This window comes from Syngnathoides biaculeatus, chromosome 22 (genome assembly GCF_019802595.1).
Source record: "Syngnathoides biaculeatus isolate LvHL_M chromosome 22, ASM1980259v1, whole genome shotgun sequence".
Classification (NCBI taxonomy): Eukaryota; Metazoa; Chordata; class Actinopteri; order Syngnathiformes; family Syngnathidae; genus Syngnathoides; species Syngnathoides biaculeatus.
The window spans coordinates 12,334,531-12,356,452 of record NC_084661.1 but is presented as its reverse complement, the minus strand read 5'-3'; the positions used below and the strand labels follow the sequence as shown (position 1 = coordinate 12,356,452).

Sequence of the window (21,922 nt, the reverse complement as noted above, 5' to 3'; positions counted from 1 at the left end):
TTGTTATCGGGCAAGGTTGTTGTTTTTTTAAGCCGATCATTTGTACCGTTTTTTTTTTCTATATAAATCTTCAAAAGTCCACAATAACAGGACGAGGAGACACAGGAAAAGGTGAGAGTGCGTCAAAACATTTGCAAAATGTTGGCAGCTTCGTTGAAAAGGAGTCAAAACATATGACTTCATGCACGGAGTGAGACAACCGACCGTCGGGGTTGAATTAAAAGGTGCAAATCGTGATTATTTGTCCTCGTACGACTTCAAGATGTGGACTGAAGCATCGTAACATAACCAAATAAATATGACAACAGTATGTGCATTCAAGTATTTAAAAAAAAAAAGTATACTGGTAAACATTGCGGCCAAAGTTAGCTTCAATACTTGGAATGATGGGGAATATTTTGAGTCAAAAATGAAAAAAATAATTACTGGACAGGTCCCCAAGTGAGGAGGACAGACAGGGAATAAAAGAAGGGGGGACAAAGAAAGGAAGGGAAGAAGGAAGAAAGGGAGAAAAGTGGGTTTAAGCGAAGGAGCTAAGGATATATAAAAAAAAAGGGTCTGATGGTCGAATGGCAGGAAGGAGGTCCAGAAAGTAACAGTTGAAGAGGAAGGAACGATATTCATAGTCAAAAAGCATAAAAGTAGAATTGTCAGCGAGCGTGATGACACTGACAGGCTCTTTGAAGCACTTCGTCCAAAAATAACCGTGTGATCGCCCATCTTTGACGGAACAAAAAAAAAATCCAGCGCACCCATCAGAATTCCGGCCTTTTAAGATTCGAGACGCCTTTTCGGGCTTGCGTTCTTCACGTGCCGACGGCAATTTGGATATTTGCTCAAATAATCTGCAGGCAGGAGAACGGCAACAAAGGGATCTGATAAGTGGCTCAAGTCGTCATCATCTGTCATCATAAACCGGCTCTTTGAGGTCCGGATGAAAGTCGGAAAAAAAATGACATACTTTTCATTTTGGGAGTTCATGTGCAACCTTGGAAGGCCTCATCGGGGACGTGAGCCAAAAATATGATTCAAATATGCGTAGTACCACACACACACACACACACACACACACACACACACACACACGGGCATGAATATCCACTTTGACTCGTTTTATTTTACAGCGCTCGGTGAGGCAGCAAAGCATATTTGTGTGCAGCAACTATTTTTTTTAAATATAGTATTGTCATTCAAATATAATATTGCAATATACATACGCCGTGACACTAATAGATTCTTTTGTTATAGCACCTAATGCACTCGGTCCCGTCACTTGTGCTTTAAGTAATTTCATGAATGTGCAATTGTCACTGCAACAGTTTTAGGGGAAAAAAAAAAACATCTAAATATCCTTTTATAAATCAATTTTTCTATAATTTTCTGAAGGCAAGTATAAATTGAGACATTAGGGAGCACGGCACAATGATAGAGCGGGAAGCTTAACGTGAGAGGCTCCGCTTTGAGATCTTCCAGATTGTTTTAACATAACATTCCATGCACTAAAATTCCTATGATTCAGCTTTTCGCTCACATAATTTAGTACTCGGAATCCTTCAATACGAGCACAGACTGAAAAGAAGGAAAAAAATATGTATATAATTTTTTTTTTCACTGCTCTGGTGCCCCCATCAGTAAGTTGAAATCATAGCAACGTGACAATAAATAAAAGACAACGGCGGCTGAAAAGATGCGCTCAGAAGAGATTTGCCTTTTTCTTCATCTCGTTCCGTTTCCAAAGCGGAAGTCTGTCAAATTCTTTTATGGACACGCCGAAGACGTCAAAGAAGGAATCTGGGGACAGATGACGCTGAAATAAAAGCGGACAACACAATCACGAGCAGAAAAGCACGCGAGCTGCAGTCACAACCAAAATCGGAGTCAATTTTCTTTATTTTCTAGAATTCCTGCTCCCATTATGTTCATATCACATTCCTGGTCCAATCAGATCTAAGCATCGATGTGTTAGTCCAATTTCTTTAACCAATCAGAATTAAAATTTGCCACACAAAAGCTCACCATGACAGTACTTCAGCATTTTTTTTAAAACAGCAAAATGCTGGTGCAATACGCACATGGGAAAGTGTTGCATTTAGCACTTAGCATAATTCTTTTAATTACATTTTTTTTATTTACATAAATGATGTCATTACCTCCAGTCGTGTTCTGTCAACTTCTCTGGGAAGCTTCACACGTCCCCTGTTTGCAACCGTAAGCATTTCATACGGGTAGACCTTGACACGGCAAAGATGGGTTAAAACCGGTATGTGCAAATACATCAGAAGTGACAAAAGTACACACATTCAGTATTTTCTAGTAGTACAAATACTTGTGTAAAATTAAATAAATTAAAGGATGGGTGGTTCAACTAAAAGTTGATCCAACGCTTAAAAAAAAGTAAACTTTGAAATGTACCCAAGGACAAAATGAAGATGGAAAAAAATAGATTTTTACTGTCAATTATATACCGGAGCTGTTTTGATAACGTGGCAAAAATAATCACTGCAGACAAAAATCTTTGTGTTGTGTGCCTTGCACAATACTGGATGAAGAAAAAAAAAATCCAATACATTTAACATATTTTTTAATGAAGAGCCAGATAGTGCACTTTACTTTTATGCTGTCAAAAAATGAGTTCCTACCTAAAATCTAAAAAAAAAAAAAAAAAAAAAAAATAGTAATAGTAACCTTACTTGTATGTTTTTTATTTTGTTTTGTTTTTTTTACACAGGGAATATTTGAACCGGGTTTAAATTTATCTCTCTATTAATATCTTTTTTTTTTTTTACATTGTCACCTGTGTAAGTTTAAAAAGTAGCAAACCTATTTTGACTACATAAGGAGTAGAAATGACGGATATCTGTTTACAAATGTAGGGAATGAAACATCAGAACTATCCATCCATCCATTTTCTTAGCCGCTTATCCTCAACGAGGGTCGCGGGGAGTGCCGGAGCCTATCCCAGCTGTCGACGGGCAGGAGGCGGGGTACACCCTGAACCGGTTACCAGCCAATCGCAGGGCACATTGAGACAAACAGCCGCACTCGCAATCACACCTTGGGGCAATTTGGAGTGTCCGAATCATGTTGCATGTTTTTGGGATGTGGGAGGAAACCCCTTCCCACCACTGAGATACGTGCAATGTTAGTATTTGGAAAGAAAGCAAAAAAAAAGAAAAAAAAAAAAGCCCTCAAGCACAGAATTTGGAGAGAAGAATGAAAACATGGATGCAATACTTGCTTTCGGCTCCAGCAAATTAGGCATTGACACTCCTCGGTCCATTCGCGCAAATGGATGCGGGCTGTCGCCGAGGAGCTACGGACACGAGCAAACACTTGCAGCAGTCAGAGATCTCAACACGGTTAATCACTCGAGCAGTACAAGCGGGGGGGGGGGGGGGGGGGGGGGGGCGGTGGGTGGGATGCCACAAGTACTACTGGCAAAAGCAGACATTAGCAGTAGAGGCTGTGATGTTAATACTGTACAGATGCCCTGCGAAGTTGCACGGATGCTTCAAAGAGGAGACAAGGAGGCGCCGTGGACTCGACTCTGCAAAATCCTCACACATACCTTCAAATCTGAAAGGGAAAAACACTTTTTTTATTTTAGGATGATTAGCAGAAAAGAAAAGAATTATGAATGTAAAGGAAAACAGCATCGCTACGCGTACCTCTTAACGTGTCGCCGCTGCTCCGGAGGAAATCGCTCGACTGTGGCTGAATGGAAGACAAAACTTCATATGAGCCAGTGGTTCTAAAGGTGGGGTCCCCGGGCCCAGTGGGGGTCCATGGGCCGTAAGCTTGGGGGTCCGCCCAATCATAACCTCACAAAAATATTACGCCATAGGTTAGGGTATTGTTAATGGAACATTTTGCCTCCTCCCCCCCCCCTCCTACAAAGCAGGCAACTTTTTAACTAACATGACATTTTGGGATACATGTGGTGGCATTACCATTTTGAGGGGGTACTTGGGGAAAAAAAAACGTCTGTCCCGTACCCGAAACGTTTGACAACCCCTGCCATCAAATATGTAGTGAAAGCCCACAGCCTGAACGGAATGCAAAGTAGTATAATATAGTATATTCATGTCATTATCCAAGCCGCTTATCCTCACAAGGGTTGCAGGAAAGCTGAAGCCTATCCCAGCTAGGTTCGGGCGAAAGGCGGACCACGCTCTGAACTGGTCGCCTGTCAGTTGTAGGTGCTTCCAGGCTCCTCCCACATGGATGGTATGGAGTAGCATAGCGTCCGAAAATCCACTTACCGGACTCAGGCCGTTGGAAGCGTATCCAGGCAAAGAGGAAGTTTGGCTGGAGTTTGGCTCTATGTCTACATAAAAAAATAGCAGTTATATTATCTCATTTTGACTCTTTGCCTCAGTCAGGTAATGATTAACGTGTGTGTGTGTATATATATATATATATACATTTTTTTTTTCATTTGTTACCTCTCTAGCCTTGATTTCGTCTGATCACAGCAAATTAACATACACGACACTTTTAACGAAGAGAATAATGCGCATTTTTGAACGCTTTTAAATGATTTTTCTTTTGTGCTTTCAGCCAAAGTCCGACATATGCGTACATGCCGACCGCTGTAAAAAAAAAAAACTAGGCACGGCATTATAAAGCCTCACGAGGGTGCGCCAAGTGTCAGTGTTGCAATGTCGCGGTTTTATTAGATCGTAAAAAATATGTAAATAAACAAAGTACCTTGCTGCTTGAAAATTGGAGGCCTTCTGTACATGTTGAAACCTTGATCTGTAGACGGAGATGGAACGTGAATAATTATTTTATAGCCAAATGCAGCCACGGCACAAAAGAGTCCGGCGCGACATCATCCAAAGAAATTAAATGAGCAGATATCGATGCGGTGTCGCGGAAACATTCGCACCATTCTCGGCCGTGCGGGTTCAAATTGGCTGCTAAATTTGACCACTAGGTGGCTCAATGTTCCCATGGAGACCAGGCGAATAATCTCCATTTTTGCATTTACCAATTTACTGGATTGGGGAATTTCCATCCATCCATTATCTTTGCCGCTTATCCTCACGAGGGGAGTGCAGGAGCCTATCCCAGCTGTCAACGGGCAGGAGGCGGGGCACACCCTGAACTGGTTGCCAGCCAATCGCAGGACGCATCGAGACAAACAGCCGTGCTCACAATCCCACCTAAGGGCAATTCCGAGTGTCCAATCAATGTTGCATATGTTGGGTTGTGGGAGGAAACCGGAGTGCCCGGAGAAAACCCACGCAGGCAACGGGGAGAACATGCAAACTCCACACAGGCGGATCCGGGATCGAACCCGGGACCTCAGAACAGTGAGGCCAATGCTTTAACACCTGATCCACCGTGCCGCTGGATTGGGGAATTTATTTCAAAAAACAACAACAACAACAACTAAACAACACGTTTGTCAAAGGAAGTTGAAAAGACAGTGTTTCAAAACTCGGGAGCGTTACCGGGCCGGTGGAAGTGTTGCGGCGAGCGAGTCGGCGTGTAGCTGTGGCGGCCGTACGTCTGAACGCCGAAGGATCCGTGGCTCGCCGATTTGGGAACGCATTTCCTCAACTCGTAGCTCTCCTGGACAAAAACGACAGGACGGCGGTCAGGAGGAACGACGTCACGTCCGCGACTGAGCCAGTCCGGCGGGCGGGAGATTTTTACCTCTGTGGTCTCCGAGACGTTTGCCAGAGACTAAGGAAAAAAAACAAAAGACAAAATGTACGATATGTGTAACATTACCTTAAATTCTCTACAGCACAGAATATTTGTTTATGTCTATTTTGTTACCAGATGAGATATAAATGAAGATTTTTCGGTTTTTTGGGGGGGATTGAAATTCCGACTTGAGCACCGACTGATGTTACCTCTGCAGAGCTTTTTCTGTCCCGCGTGTCGCCTCCGCTGTCCAAAGCAACCGAGGCGATGCCGTCACTTTTATAGGACATCATATCGGGGTGCTCTATGTCATAAATGGCCTTGACTCTGGGAATCGCTGCTAAGTCTCGGTAATCAATGATCTCATCGTCTACTTTAGCCTGGGTGGGGGAGGGACAGCGGGTTTGGGGATGGGAGAAGGACACATGGCGGGGTTGAGTCAGGTCAAAGTTCAAGGTTTGCACTGCTGGGGAGGAATATGAGACTTTAAGACCACAACGCGGCGGCCGCTGATGCGACTCGAAGGGTTTGGTGTTGTTTTTCGGGTGTTGCGGTGGTCTTAAAGTTCATTGAGTGACATCAAACTACAACAGATAAAACACAACAACGCCAAGCGATCTTATTATTTCATCTAACTCCGAGGCGTCACATGACGCGACTGGAGTCCAACTTCATCGGAGGACTTGGGACTCGATTTTCTGTTGCCGACCCTGCCTAACCCGTCACCTACACTAACTTGACTTTCTTTTGCATTATTACTATTTTATAACAAGTCGTGTCTTAATCCAACTATCTTGAGTCGCTTCGTTTTAACCGGAGTAATCCCAAAACTCGCTTGCAACTTGAAGATTAAGACTTCCGACTTACTTTTGACGTGCAGACTACCTGACTTAGTCCCACCGATGTAAACAACGACGGAAATAAATGTATACTCACGCAGATGGAGCGGCCGGGACTTCCGGGTGTGCATGAGCCCGGTCTGGAGCAGGAGCTCTCGGAAGAAGTTAAAGTCGACTAAGCGAGAGGGGGAAAAAAAAAAAAAAGTCTGATTTTTGCAAATCCTTCCATTTTCTAATTTTGCCCATGTTTTTCTAAAGCACAGGTGTCAAACTCAAGGCCCGGGGGCCAGATCCGGCACGCCGCTTGATGTCATGTGGCCCACAAAGGAAAATCATCTGCGGCAACTTCCATGAGTTTTGTGAACATCCATCCGTACATCCATTTACTTCGCCGCTTATCCTCACGAGGGTCGCGGGGAGTGCTGGAGCCTATCCCAGCTGTCGACGGGCAGGAGGCGGGGTACACCCTGAACCGGTTGCCAGCCAAATCGCAGGGCACATAGAGACAAACAGCTGCACTCACAATCACACCTAGGGGCAATTTAGAGTCTCCAATTACGGTTGCCACGTTTTTGGAATGCGGGAGGAAACCGGAGTGCCCGGAGAAAACCCGCGCAGGCGACGGGGAGAACATGCAAACTCCACACGGGCGGGTCCGGGATTGAACCTGGGACCTCTGAACTGCGAGGCCAACGCTTTCCAGCTGCACCACTACGTTCGTTAAAATTGTTTTAAAACTGCACACGATGTTTCTAATAGGTTACAAAATTTAGCTACATGCCAGGGACATTCGGCAGAATTGTCCCACCCTGGAAATCATTAGTGTAATCTAACCTAATATGGTGACTGATTATGGAATATGAAGATAGTGATGCTTCATCTCAAGCTAGGACATTTCACTTCAAGCTGCAAAGGCCGCTCACGTTATTAACCTTCAGTTCACTCGGGGGGTAAAAGAAATCGAGACAAGGCGTTTTGGGTCCTCGGACCTGAGAACAAGGAGATCCGGTTCCCGAAAACTTGCATTTCGTCAATGATTTTGGAGACAAGGTGAGTGTCACATGACCGCTCCTACCCTGTTGCTTTCATGGTTTCCGGCGCTTTCTCTGCAGTGCGGGTGCCACACGGCCGATCCTGTCCGACGGAGACAATTTGCACTTACGCTGTTACACGTTTCCAAATACCCCCCCCCCCCCCCGCCCAAAAAAATGTCCGCACTAACCTTGCAGATACATTTCTTCGCCCTCTGTGAACGTTTTGTCACAGCGGCTGCACCTTGCGCATTCCGGGTGATAGTGTTTGTCCCCGGCCTTTTGGAAATAGAAAGTACATAGAAATAGCAAGTATAAAGAAAAGCGACATTCAGTAGAGTGATGCCTCGGTTCTCGACCACAATCCGTTCCGGAAAAGGGTTCAAAAAGTGATTTGTTCGAAAACCGAATCGATGTTTCCCATTACAATGAATGGAAAAAGAAATAATGCGTTCCAAGCCTACAAAAAATGGCTTTTTAAAGCATTTTTTTTTTTAGCTTTTCCTGATAATAAACTGCATAGTAAAAATACATGTATAGTTTAAATACTTTATATAATAAAATCTTCTTCTTTTCCTTTCGGCTTGTCCCGTTAGGGGTCGCCACAGCGTGTCATCTTTTTCCATGCACCTTCTTCTTTAACTTTATATGATAAAATAATTTTTAAAATATATTTATTTTTTTGCTTAAAATGTATGCTTTAGTAGTACAGTACGCTAGGCTGGGATATACAGAATAATACAAGTGCGCTGATTGCGCCGCGCGCGATATTATTTCCGGGGTTTTTCAGGGGTCGTTCAAATAGACAATAACAAAGGCTGTCGTGGGCGGGTCAGCCGCATGCGCCGCACGCATTACGTTATTTCCGGGTCTTTTCGGCGCAGTGGGTCAGCTGGTCCGACCGCGCGCAATACGTTACCTGCGGGCTTTGTCGGGGGCGTTCGAGTACCGATTTCCGTTCGAAAACAGAAGCAAAAAAAATCTCAAAATTCTCGTTCGAAAAGGGGGGACGTTCGAAAACCGAGGCTTTACTGTACGTCGCTACCTCACCTCAAGGACTTTGCCCGTTATGAACTTCTGACATGCGTCACACTGCACCCCAAACTGGAGCTGGTAGTCCCTCTCACAATATGGAATCCCATCCCTGGAAGGTGGAATAAGACCGAGGACAATTAAATGCGGTAAACGGTACAAAGGTACAAATAGAGATTGCACAGTGAGGAGAGATCATCGTTATTTTGGGATATTTACATAACGTTTTTGGGACATTTTTATTTGTATTTACTTGCTGATGTATTCGCCGCTCAGCAATTTCCTGCAGATGTTGCACTTGAAGCAGCCGAGGTGCCACTGGCTGCCCAAGGCCAACAAAGCCTGACCGTTCTTGATGTCGCGACCGCAGCCGTTGCAGTCTAGGAGTGCACACGTACACGCACGCGCACAATTATCAATTATTCAGACATTAGCAATATAGATTGCATGGAATTTTACCTTTTGTTGTTGTTGCTTTTTTTTTTTTTAAATTCCTAAAATTTTTATTTTTGGGTAGGAAAAAAAATAATTTGTCAAACTCATTTTTCTCGCGTGCCACATCGTTGTTCCGGTTTCCCTCAGAGGGCCGTTATGAATGTGGAACAAAAATATTGAATCATCTCATCATATTTACCTCGACAATTTACGAACTAGTTTTGGAATCAGAAATCAAGAGTAATGTGTTTTTCAAACTATTCACGTTTGGTAACACAAAAATGTCTCAACGTTATCATTTATTATATATGAAAATTTGAAATTTTGGTACAGATTTTTACAAGAACCACGGAAATTCCCACTCTCGATTTGGCTTCGCGGGCCACATACAAGCATGTGGCGGGCCGGACCAGGCCCCCTGGCCTTGAGTTTGACACCAGTGATTTAGAGAAATACGGGGAAAATATATTAAAACAGGACAAGACAATTGACAGAAAAAAAGAAAATTATTTAGAAAAACAGAAAAAAAATACTCAGAAAAAAAAAAAGATTCCCAAAAAACAAATGAAAAAAATATTCCAAAAAACAAAGCCCTCTCAAAAATTACTCAAGAAAAATGTTTTTTTTTTTTCTCTCAAGTGATTGCAATATGCTTCCATCGCAGGTAGGTAGCTATTGGAGGTATATTCTGAATGAAATATCCTAAACCCCGCCGCATGTTGCAAGTATACTATACGGTATTTGACAAAGCAGCGTGTACTTTTGCACCAAAAAGTGAGCACGAGTTTGTCCCGTCCCATCGTGCGGCGCACAATCGTCCCGTTAATCCCGAGATTTGGCTCAATCCCCGCCGTTTGTAGGAGTTCCAAGCGCGGTCGAGTCGAGTTCAGGTCAAGCCCCCGCTGAGTCATTGTTTTGACACACTTCCGAGACGAGAGCGGTGTGTGTCAAAAGTCACGTTCGTGCGTCTCGAGAACGTAAGCGCACGGCTGTTTATCGATGCATCCGAACGCCGGCCGTGTTTTCTAAACAACGTCGCGGAATGCGCACTCTAACGTTCCGCTGGAAAGGACCGCAGAGGTGCACCTACTGTTGGAGTATCTGATGCCAGTGGGCGGGGGAGTCAGGGGGCTAACGCACCGCTGACAGATGCACTCTTTCCCGCTGAAGGTGACGCAATCACCAGCAGGAAAAGGTTGCCTGAGAAGCAACAGAAAAAAAAAACAACTTTGTTTGACCTCGTTTATATATACAATACAATTCAAATTTTTTTCTTTGTAACATATCCTCTGTGATTTGCTCTCATCCATTTTCTTTAAAGTACTCTAATGTCGTAGAAGTACTTAAAGGTCAAGTGTCATCCCTATAAACATTCTAAAATAGATGTTGTAATGAAAAATACATACAACATTATTCACTTCAATGTCTATACGAAAAAATAAATATGAGCGGAGAGCGCGTAATCCACGCGCAAAGTTGGGGAAGTTCTCATTCGACATCTAAGTGGTCGCCATATTGGCTGCATCTGCAACGAAAAGAACATCTCACAACGGAGTGAAGTAACTGGGGCAATATTACCCTATCGTTTCGAGCCATATTTAGATGATATGCGGATTCCATGCGGTCAAACCACCTCCCCGCCCAATTCGCCTCGGCGGCGGTGAACAACGGCGGGCCGTGAGCGACGCCCGCGAGCGACGACAACGGCGCGGCCAAACTGCCTCCCCGTCCGATCCACCTCCATGCCGGAGATGAGCCACCCCGGCGGTGCCACGTCCGCTGATCATGGCTTCCGCCGGAGTGGTATATCGACAGATTTAACACCCCTGATTTACGGATTACACCCCCCCAACTATTTTTTTTTTTTTTTACTAGCTCTATACACGCCTCCCTGTCATTTGGAACCCACGAAGCTCTCGTCCTTTACACCCGTGCAATCCATTTTTCACGCCGAACAGTTTTTTTTTTGGAAAAGTATGAAAAGCGAATCCAGCCTCCCGAGTGTTCGAGCAATATCCAGCAATGCTACGAGTCGGCATTTTGGCTAGCACGAAGGAACAACGGGCTACCTTCCCGCAGGTAAAACTAGCATAAACATACGAGACCGTGTGAGTGCGCTACTGCCCTGTACGTCACTTCCTGTTTCTTCTCGAAAACAAATCCCTCGAGAAGATTTTCATGGCGGGAGTTACAAAAAGCCATGTACGTCAAAATCATGTTTTGTGGTGGAAAAAAAAACGGAGGTGTCCAGACCGGCTGCCATTTTTTTCATTCATAACACACTAAAAATCATGCATTTCATGACAGTGGAGCTTTAACATGTACTGCTTAACAAAGTCCTACTCACATTCTTATCACCCATGATACAGTATTGAGGGTTGAAACTGAGGGCGGTGGGGGGGTGGGTGCGTATGCGTGGGTTGGTTTTTTTAATATTACTTGCAAATGGTGCACACGAAGCAGGTCGGGTGGTAAGTCTTTCCCAAGACGGCGACCACGTCGCCCTCCACAAATCCTCCGCAGCTGTTGCAGACGGTGCCGTGAAGCCTCTGGTAGTCCAGCGGACACAAACATTCTCCGGTCTTGATGAAGAAGCCGGAGCGCGCCAAGTCGCAGCCGCACACTGCGCAAAAACACGCCAAAAAGAAAAAGAATTCATCCTACACTTGGGTCACTTTGCTGTAGTACACTAAGCAATTATTTGAGTGCATTCAAATGCCAAGGACTGTCTATTTTTATCCGGGAAGTCACTCACCATGTACACGAGCTACAAAAAAAAAAACAAAGATGGCCTCTGCATCCCAGTACAATAAACTGCCTCCAATCAATAACTGCTCACAAGGTACAGTGCTGCTCTATTATCCATTTTTTAGCCGCTTATCCTCGCAAGGGTCGCGGGAGTGCCGTGAGCCTATCCCAGCTGTCAACGGGAAAGGAGGTGGGGTGGGGGTACACCCTGAACTGGTTGTCAGCCAATTCTAGAAACAGACAACAGTCGCACTCACAAACACACCTACGGGCAATTTCGAGCGTCCAATTAATGTCGCGTGTTTTTTGGGATGTGGGAGGAAACCGGAGTGTCGGAGAATATGCGAACTACACACAGGTGGGGGCGGAATCGAACCCGGGACCTCAGAACTGTGAGGCCAACGCTTTACCCGATCCACCTCGCCGCCTCTATTATTTGTTAATACTACATTTGGATAGTTTATAATCTCCCAAAATAAAGTATATGGAATATGTTTATCATTCCAGCGTCTGTATCGCACGACCTCTGATGTGACGCTGTATAGTATATTTTGTGAATTTGAATTTTGACGTCAGATTTATATCACATTGAATTTTTCGGGATCTTGGGTTTCTGATTTTCACGCAGAATTTTGCCAGTTAGTTTTTATTATTTTATTTATTTATTTTTACAGAGAATCTTTTATAATGTTTTTTTTTATGGAGTGGTTGATTTTTTTTTTTTGCAATTATTATTACTTTTTCTTTGCTACATGCAAAAAAAAACAATAAAAAAAAAAAAAAAAAATCAACCTCTTAATTATAATAAAAAAAAGAGTCACAAATTCAATGCGAGACATTTGCAATTCAAACTGCCGCAACTGAGAAAACAATTCAAGGCAATTCCCGTTCACCACAGCCCCCCACTTGGTCGTTGTAGATTAAAATTCTGTAAGCTTCGCTGCTCTATTTTTTGTCCCCCCCACCCCCCGCGAGGTAAACACGGCACGAGAACACAACAAGGGCACCGACACGAGAAGGCCGTCAGGGTCAATTAGGTGAAGACAATGGCCTGCTGGCTAAACACGAATCCCGTGGTTGTCTGCCCACCACAAGAGCCCATTGAGAACGGAATATTTATTTCCATAAATTGCGTTTGAATAATGCATGAGCGGCAGCAGCGCATGCCCAATGGGGACGCAAACGATATGGAGTCATGTGGCCAGAACATAACCAATTGCGGTGACGTATTTACATTTAATGGCAGCCACGTTGACTACATCATTGTTTAATTTCCTCACCAGAACTAAAAAATATTTACTATTAATAACGTAACTTTGTTCTAACTATGGCAGCGACATATTGTGACAATCAGAAATATGAAATGCTCTTCCGCTAAATTGCAGAAGGCACAATAAATCCATCCACCTCCGACGTGCCGTGAGATTTTTCCGATATCCATCCATTTTCTTTTGCCGCTTATCCTCACTGCCTAATTCAACCCCCTGACCTCAGAACCGTGAGACCTTTTTCCTCACCACACCAACTACCTGGATAAGAATTGACTTGTTCTGATTCATCCATCCATCCATCCATTTGCTTAGCTGCTTATCCTCACGAGGGTCGCGGGGAGCGCCGAAGCCTATCCCAGCGGTCAGCGGGAAAGGAGGCGGGGTACACCCTGAGCTAGTTGCCACACCCACAATCACACCTAGGGGCAATTTAGAGCGTCTAATTAATTTTGCATGTTTTTGGAATGTGGGAGGAAGAACGGAGTACCCGGAGGAAACCCACGCAGGCACAGACAGAACATGCAAACTCCAAATTTTTCTGATATCAAATAAAATTTCCTCAGCTCCATACAGGCCGGGGAAACACTGATGTAACCCGCTTCAACTCTGGCCCCATTTTGTCAGGAATTATTTGGCAACGTTGCAGAATTTCCACCCGCTCGCATCGCTCGGTCGGCATACGCACCCTTGCAGGTGAAGCATTTGATGTGGAAGTGATTGGACTGGACTCGCAGCACCTCCCCTCTGCAGACCTCGCCGCACTTGACGCACCGGGTGACCCGCTTGGCCGCGGGAGGGTGAGTGTGAAGCACTGCGGGGGGGAGCAGAAGGCCGGCTTTCAATCATCCCGTTGTCGTCGGCGTGTCGCGGGAACAAAAATAAAAAATAAAAAACGGGACTTGTGGTCACTCGGCGCTCAACGGAATCCGTGTGACGTGAGAATTATCATTATTATTATAAGATTAAGGAGGGACGATATCCGCTTTGTCATTTCGTTCGTGGCGTAAAACGTTGATGTTGACGGGACACTTCGGGATAAAAGGGAGTGGATGACAACAAAAAATGAATGCCTGCTCCTCGTTTTGTCATAACTTCCACAGGTGTGTCTATTTGTGTCTTACAACATAGACGCAACACGATTACTCAAATTTAGAGCGCAGGTGTCAAACACAAGGCCCGGGGGCCAGATCCGGCACGCCGCTTGATCTCATGTGGCCCACGAAAGAAAATCACCTGTGTCAAAATCCATCCATCCATTTTCTTCACCGGTTATCCTCACGAGGATCACGGGGAGTGCAAAATATATCCCTTTGAGTATGGTGGTATTGTCAATCTACAAGGGTTCCATTACCATTTGTAGTCAAATATCTATTGCTTGAAGGTTTTATACCATCCATCCATCCATTTTCTTTGCCGGTAATCCTCACGAGGATCATGGGGAGTGCAAAATATATGCCTTTGAGTCTGGTGTTATTATCAGTCTACATGGGTTGCGTTACCATTTGTGTTCAAATATCTATTGCTTGAAGGTTTTACACCATCCATTTTCTTCGCCGCTTATCCTCACAAGGGTCGCAGGGGGTGCAAAATATATGCCTTTGAGTACGGTGGTATTGTCACTCTACATGGGTTGCATTACCGTTTGTGTTCAAATATCTATTGCTTGAAGGTTTTATACCATCCATCCATCCATTTTCTTTGCCGCTTATCCTCACGAGGGTCACGGGAAGTGCTGGAGCCTATCCCCAGCCGTCAACGGCCAGGAGGCGGTGTCCACGCTGAACTGGTCGCCAGCCAATCGCAAGGCACATAGAGACAAACAGCCACACTCACAATCACACCTAGGGGCAATTTAGATTGTCCAATTAATGTTGCGTGTTTTTGGGATGCGTGAGGAAACCGGAGTGCCCGGAGGAAAGCCACGCAGGCACAGCGGGAGAACACGCGAACTCCACACAGGCGGGGCCGGGATCGAACCCGCGGCCCTCAGAACTGTGAGGCCAACGCTTTACCAGCTGAGCACACCGTGCCGCCCTCTTGTGAAAAATCTGTACCAAAAATTCAAAACTGAAAAATGATCAAGATTAGGACTGATTTGCAAATATGATGTGTTCCCCTACCCCCTCTCCCACAGACTTAGTGGTCCTCATTCTATCTATCTATCTATCTATCTATCTGTCTGTCTGTCTGTCTGTCTGTCTGTCTGTCTGTCTGTGTCGTACTCAGCGGCAGCCAAAAAGAGAGGATGCCTGCACAATCTAATCACAGGCCACTGGAAAGGTCCCGCCTGGAATTGGCCGGACCAAAGAATGTGACACATTGAAAGCGTTCCCTTTCCCGCTCTGTGTTTTCTTTTTCTTCTCCTCTAAAAGACACTTTAAGCTTTTCTTTGCTTTTAATGTTACCCGGACTCGCTGTTACTTTTTTTTTGTATCTCGGCGGACACAAAACACAAAAGTGACTGCACAGCTCAGCCTCACGAAAGCTAATAAAATTGAGACTTCGGCACGTGGCCGCGGATCTGCCCCGCAACGCGAGAGATTTGTCGCCACGGTAACAGGCACATGCGTCGTAACAAACAAGGTTACGAGAACGTGCGTTCCGACGTTTGACGTTAACTGATTAAGCGATCCTGAGAGAGGGGTTAGGGCAAATTTACGATTACTACCTCACGTCTCCAACATTGGGTGTTTCCTTAGCGAGAATACGCAGAAAACTCGTTGCACGTTGGTGCAGATCGAGGATTTATTTGGTGTTTGTTCAACATTTTCCTTCGTTTCATTTTGCCAAAACGACCAGATTGGATGCAACCTGGCCACTGGGTGGCAGTATAATTCAGTTATGCAGATGCGGAAAAAAAACGTTTCACAACTACTTCGATCCCAGCCCCCGCCTGTGTGGAGTTTGGATGTTCTCCCCCCGTGCCTGCGTGGCTTTTCTCCGGAAACTCCGGTTTCCTCGCATGTTGCAGAAAAATGCAACATGAATTGGACGCTCTAAATTGCTCCTAGGCGTGATTGTGACGAGTGCGTCTGTTTGTCTCAATGTGCCCTGCCATTGGCTGGCGACCGCTTCAGGGTGTACCCCACCCTCCTGCCCGTTGAGATAGGCTCCGGCAATCACCGCGACCCCTCGTGAGGATTAGTGGCAAAGAAAATGGATGGATGGATAGATATGCTATACTAGTGCTGTTATATTGTCTGTCTACATGTGTTGAGACACCTTTTGTGTCACTTAAATCCTTATTCACCCACTTCATTGGAGCTATTTTCGATCCGCCTACGGTGTTTGCATTATTTGTTAGCATGAAGCTAAGCGGACTTTACTCAACTCCGTAGTATACATTTGTTTTAAAGACAGAATCTGTACTTAAAAGTTAAATATAATCAAACTGTACTCGGGCGGCGGTTCTTTCCGGGACCACTAGTGGGAGCAGAATCGGCGCTACACATGACGTAAAGGAGTAAAAAATTGGGTATATCAGAAAAAATGAACTGCACAATTTAAACATCTCTTTCTGAACGTGAAGACGATCCACTGTCAAGTCTTAGCAAACGGTGGATTTAGAACAACGGCAAACGGATAGAAACCCGAGATGACCGCTTGATCGCGTACGTGCGGCCGAGAAACCTATTTAAAGTATCGCACTTCATTTTCATGCCGCGGCCAGGAAGTGTGGACTCATTGAACAATGTAGCATTCTTTTACAGAGGAAATAAAAAAAAGGGGGGGTGAGGTCACATTTTAGCGAAACGATGAGCCGGTAATTGCGAGGAAAGATGGGAGGCAGCTCAGGAGATTTTTGTGGAATGCATCACGGAGACACGTGGAAGGAGAGAACTGACCCCCCCCCCCCCCCCGCCCCCGCCCCCCCAACACACACACTTATCACTGCAAGTGAAAGAAGCCTCAGCCTGACTAAGCAGATAACTCACAAAAGAACATTTTCTTGCCTTACTGGTCTAAAAAAAGAAAATAATAAACCAGACTGGGTTTTTTTTTTAAAGGGTCAGCCAAAATCACATCGCTCTCTGTTTAACGGCGACAGCTGAGCTTTTTCCTTTGCCGCACTTGGCAGCAGAACTTTGTATCCCTTCATTTTGTTCCGGTCACTTCCAGAATATTTTCCTCCATCTGTCAGTCCAAAGTATTTCTGGAGCGATGCGCTGAGGTTGAGAGTCAAACATAACGGAGCAGAAAATGACAATGTCCTCGTTTCTAAGACTTCCGTAAACGTTCCGAGTTTGACTTTCTTGAAAGTTTTTTTTTTTTTTTTTTTTTGGGGGGGGGGTAGTTTAACAATTTTTGGAAACGTACACCGATGAACTCAAAAGAGTACTTAAGATGAAGCATCAATCAGTCTTACCCCAAATAAAGATGTACTAATTCATCACTAGCATTACTTTTATTATTTAAAATGGTCATATATGGCGCTACAAATGCAAATATGGAATATATTGTTTGTGCTGTACTCATAATTCGACGCAATTAGACGAAAACAAGCGGGCATAACCGCACAACGCAACGGGAAAAAAGTTTGAAGGATGCGTACGCATGTACGCACGCTACCTTTCTCCTTCATGGCGCTGACTCTGTGCACGTCTTTCGGAGAGGACGAGCTCCGACCGCTGAGGATCAGCGCGAGGAGGGGAACCAGCTCAACAATTGCCCCGCGGTAAAAAAAAAAAAAAAAAAAAAAAAAGGGGGGGGGGGGGGACAGGGGCGGGCCGAGCGGCTGTGCGTTCAACAAATGTTCCTCTGAGCCATGACATCATCCACTCACTGGTAAGTGTGAGTCTTTTTTCCTTCAGCCTGCATGTACGGTATGTACAAATACTGGACGGAGATTTCACGAGTCAGCCGACAATTGGAAAATGGCTCAATCTAGTGGGAGGGGGGCGGGGTGGGGGAGGGAAATGAATTCCAGACAGGCAAGTGGGAAACGCGTTTGCCTCACCGTTCTGAGGTCCCGGGTTCAATCCCGGACGCGCTTGTGCGGAGTTTGCATGTTTGCCCCGTGCTTGCGTGGGTTTTCTCCGGGCACTCCGGTTTCCTCCCGCGTTCCAAAAAAAACATTAATCGGACACTAAATTGCCCCTAGGTGTGATTGTGAGTGCGGCTGTTTGTCTCTATGCGCTCCGCCTCCTGCCCGTTGCCAGCTGGGATGGGCTCCGGCACTCCCCGCGACCCTTGTGAGGATACGCGGCAAAGGAAATGGACAGATGGAAGTATTAAATCAATTAAAAGAATACAGTATATTTTAGGAATCTAAAATTTGGTCGAGAACCGACAGAATAATGTCTATGGTCATTTATCGACAGTATGCTAGCAATGTATACTGATGGGCCGAACCAGGAAATGCACTTCTACTCGGTGGCAAATAAACAATCCTTTCTTAAAGCCAACTAGTAGCTTTATATTCTAGCAACCGGGCCCAGATTTTGAACTAAATACATTTGTGAGTAAATTGAGATCATTATTTCAATGTTTTTTTTTTTTTTAAATGCATGCTCTATAGGGTTTAAGTCTAGAGATACTTACTGAATAACTTAATTTGAGAGTAAACTGGGGCATCATTATTTCAGTTAATATAATTTTTGGGACATTTTTTTCCACTGGCATTGAGCTTTTTTAAATATTCAACGGCTCAATAAAGGTTGGAACACTGCAATACAGTACAGTACCGATGCTGAGAACTAGTGTAATATGTAATGTGCCCTGCGATTGGCTGGCGACCAGTTCAGAGTGTACACTCCGCCTCCTGCCCGTTGACAGCTGGGATGGGCTCCGGCACTCCCCGTGACCCTCGTGAGGATAAGCGGCAAAAGAAAAAGGATGGATGGGATTCCAGACATTGGAGAATGGTTTTTTTTCATATTTTCGAGGAATTTTTGGATCAGGATTTTTGTTTTTTTTTTTCAAATCAGTGTCATATCCCAGCATCCAAGGCCCCACTGTCCTATTATTTATGATATTGCTGACGTCGGGCAGAATCCTCACTTCTCCAGAACCATCATCATCATCATCATCATCAGCCCGACTACGCTGAGAATGTTCAATCCAACCCCCGACCTCAGAACCGTGACAACATTTTCCTCACAACACCAATGATATGGAAAAGAATTGACTTGTTCTGATTTATCCATCCATCCATTTTCTTAGCCGCTTATCCTCACAAGGTTCGCGGGGGGAGTACTGCAGCCTATCCCAGCTGTCAACGGGCAGGAGGCGGGGGACACCCTGAACTGGCAGGGCACATGGAGACAAACAGTCGCACTCACAATCACACCTAGGGGCAATTTAGAGGGTCCAATTAATGGTGCATGTTTTTGGAATGTGGGAGGAAACCGAGGTGCCCGGAGAAAACCCACACGGGCACGGGGAGAACATGCAAACTCCACACAGGCGGGTTCGGAAATTGGGTTGAAAGACTGAAGATGGCTTAAGAGGAGTGCAAGACAAATATGATTTGTGATCTGGCTTCTTATTGCGCCTCTAATTTGATATCGGAGAGGCCGAGACAGAAGGCATATTAAACGAGGCGCTATTAAACAATTCACCCCTCCCCATGTGCAAGGCAGCGGTGTGTGTTTGCGTACCTGACACATCCGCAGGTATGGCCGCCAGCTTCTCACACAGGACGTAGTCGCTGGGGTTGAGGAAAGGCAGCTGGTCCACCACGCACTGCTTGGGGATCAAGTACAGAACCTCGGCTATCTGGCCATCCTCGATGATGGACATGCGCCTGACCGAGTTCTTCCTCTTGACCCGGTCCAGGACCACCACGTCGTCGCCGGAGCCGGTTCCGCAGATCCGGCCCAGGCTGTTGAGGCTGAGGCGGCTCGACATGCTCATCTTGTCCAGACAGTCCAGGCTCAGGCTGCACAACCCCTCCAGGCGAGAAACCATAAGAGCGGACCCTGGATGGGGGGGGGGGGGGGGGGGGGGGGTGACGCCGGGAATTGGGTTGCTCTTAAGGATCAGGCTGCGTGTGTGTGTGTGTGTGTGTGATCCATCAAGCAGCATCGGTACTGTAAGCAGATTAAGGTACGTGTATTTATAGTGTTTATCTTCACAGTGAACAAGAGGGTTTTTGCAAGTCTCCCAGGTAACATTCTTCCAAGTATCTTGTCAGAGTCGGATCATTTTAGCAGACGGAATAGCCTTTGTTGTTGTAATACAGCGGCGCCTTGAGATATGACTGGAATTTGTTCCCTGAGCACGCTCGTAACGCAAAACATGACATTTTTTTCCCCCTATTGAAATGACTGAAAATGCCAGTATTCTGTTCAGTAAACTGTTCATCTTGTCCAGTAAAAAAAAAAGAACAAAAAGAATGGAAAGAATTTAAACTGCTTTGGCTACATTTTTTTTTTTTAAATTCAATGGACATTGTGCTGCCATCTGGTGTGCACACGTCATCTCACAATTGGAAAATGGCTTAATTTAGTTTGGGGAAAAAAAAAATGTTTTTTCACAGCTGAAATTTTTCAACGCATTTTTGGGTCAGGATTTTTTTTTTTTTTTGCGAATCAGTGGCATATCCGAGCATCCAAAGCCCCATCGCCCTACTATTTATGATATTCCTGACCACTTGGATGATACGGAGGAGTCAAGGGAGAAAGTTTTGTGGTCAGATGAGACCAAAATTGAACTTTTCGGTCGTAATTCCGCTAAACGTGTTTGGAGGAAGACAAATGTTGAGTTCCATCCCGAGAACACCATCCCTACTGTGAAACGTGGGGGTGGTAGCATCATGCTTTGGGCGTGTTCTGTATTAAGGAGATGATGACAGGGGTAGCTACGTGGTTGCAGTATAACCCAGACAATAATGGTATACGGCTGCAGTAAGATTAGTTGATATCAGAGGATGAATATATACTTGGGAGTAATGTTAATATTTTCTGTCTACATATGTTGCTTCGTTTGTGTTCAAATATCCGTCACTGACACGTTCACTGCCATTGACGGCTTTAGGAGTCAAATATCCGATTAACTGGGAATGCTGACAGTGAATAAGTCCTAATACCACAACCCCATCAATGGTGTTTTAGATTGTTACAGTAACATAAAGCTAAACATAATAATCAAGAAAATTCTATTAATTTTTTGGTTCAACAAAGGCGGGGTATACTCCGAGGTAATCGTTTTTCAACCGCGTCCACGTGATCTTTCGTCAGATTAAAACGAACACGGCCCCATTTAAATAATGTATCCCAAAGAACCTTTTGAACTGTCGTCTGAAAACATAATTCGTAATTGTTTTGTGTTTTTGTGACTAATCCGCGCTGTCTTTCGGAATCCACTGTTGTTTGGCATCCGCAACATGGCCACTATTCATCTGAGACTCAGAGTAATCATTTGTAATATTTTAGCGTACAGTCGGACTAAATACATACAGGTATAACGTTGTACAATATAGAAATATATTATTGGCTTGTAAGAAATTAATCAAATATTTAACGAGTCAAAAAAAAAAAAGAAAAAACTTACCTTTCTTGAGGGGAAGGGGGTTTAAATGAATGCAACAAATATTATAGGACTCTTAATATAGTAATAGAGGCCGGATTTGAAAATGGAGCATAGCCTAAATAAATGCCATAGCGCCACCTACGTGCTGCTGTGCATAAAACATGATTAAAAAAAATAATAATTGAACTCACCCGACAGACACAAATATCTGAACATCAGACAAGTCCTGAAAAAAAATGTCAACAGAAAAATTTCAGAGAAACACATCCTTTTTTTTCCCCCCACATATTTTACGATTTAGCTTGCAAGAACTTCTCCATAGATTAGAAATCATCTCATGTACAGTACATAAAATTCAAGACATAGCAGCAGAAGTAGTTGTGTTCATTTTCAGTTTCCCTTGTTCAAATTGTCCAATGATTTGTTGTAATTCAAG

General features: G+C 44.6%; 1 protein-coding gene across 6 annotated transcripts; it reads right to left on the bottom strand.

Moving 5' to 3' along the window:
* Positions 1-1,668: 1,668 nt before the first annotated feature.
* Positions 1,669-21,770, bottom strand: LOC133495119 (actin-binding LIM protein 1-like). Of its 6 annotated transcripts, XR_009793487.1 has the most exons (19): positions 21,678-21,770; positions 19,614-19,934; positions 13,700-13,825; positions 11,435-11,618; positions 10,086-10,195; positions 8,814-8,940; positions 8,579-8,672; positions 7,720-7,807; positions 7,573-7,631; positions 6,595-6,672; positions 5,868-6,038; positions 5,665-5,694; positions 5,460-5,580; positions 4,711-4,758; positions 4,263-4,327; positions 3,669-3,714; positions 3,569-3,592; positions 2,151-2,231; positions 1,669-1,807 (listed from the first exon to the last, which is right to left on the bottom strand). XR_009793487.1 is itself a non-coding variant. In XM_061809356.1 (17 exons), exons 1-17 carry the CDS (start codon positions 21,751-21,753, stop codon positions 3,432-3,434), a joined length of 1,905 nt encoding a protein of 634 aa, XP_061665340.1. In that variant the 5' UTR covers positions 21,754-21,770; the 3' UTR covers positions 3,403-3,431. The 6 variants fall into 6 exon arrangements, 2 of the variants coding, with proteins under 2 accessions (XP_061665340.1, XP_061665341.1); XM_061809356.1 differs by lacking the exons at positions 1,669-1,807; positions 2,151-2,231 and having other exon boundaries at positions 3,403-3,592; XM_061809357.1 differs by lacking the exons at positions 1,669-1,807; positions 2,151-2,231 and having other exon boundaries at positions 3,403-3,576.
* Between the last annotated feature and the right edge of the window lie 152 nt (positions 21,771-21,922).

Bases quoted from the DNA above. Each gene is read 5' to 3' on its own strand.
- LOC133495119 (XM_061809356.1), bottom strand. From the start codon at position 21,753: ATGTGTTTCTCTGAAATTTTTCTGTTGACATTTTTTTTCAGGACTTGT. The intron at 11,619-13,699 runs GTGCGTATGCCG...GTTTTTGCGCAG, and splicing joins CAAATGCTTCACCTGCAAGG to TGTGCGGCTGCGACTTGGCG. The intron at 4,759-5,459 runs GTAACGCTCCCG...CTCCGTCTACAG, and splicing joins GCAACACTTCCACCGGCCCG to ATCAAGGTTTCAACATGTAC.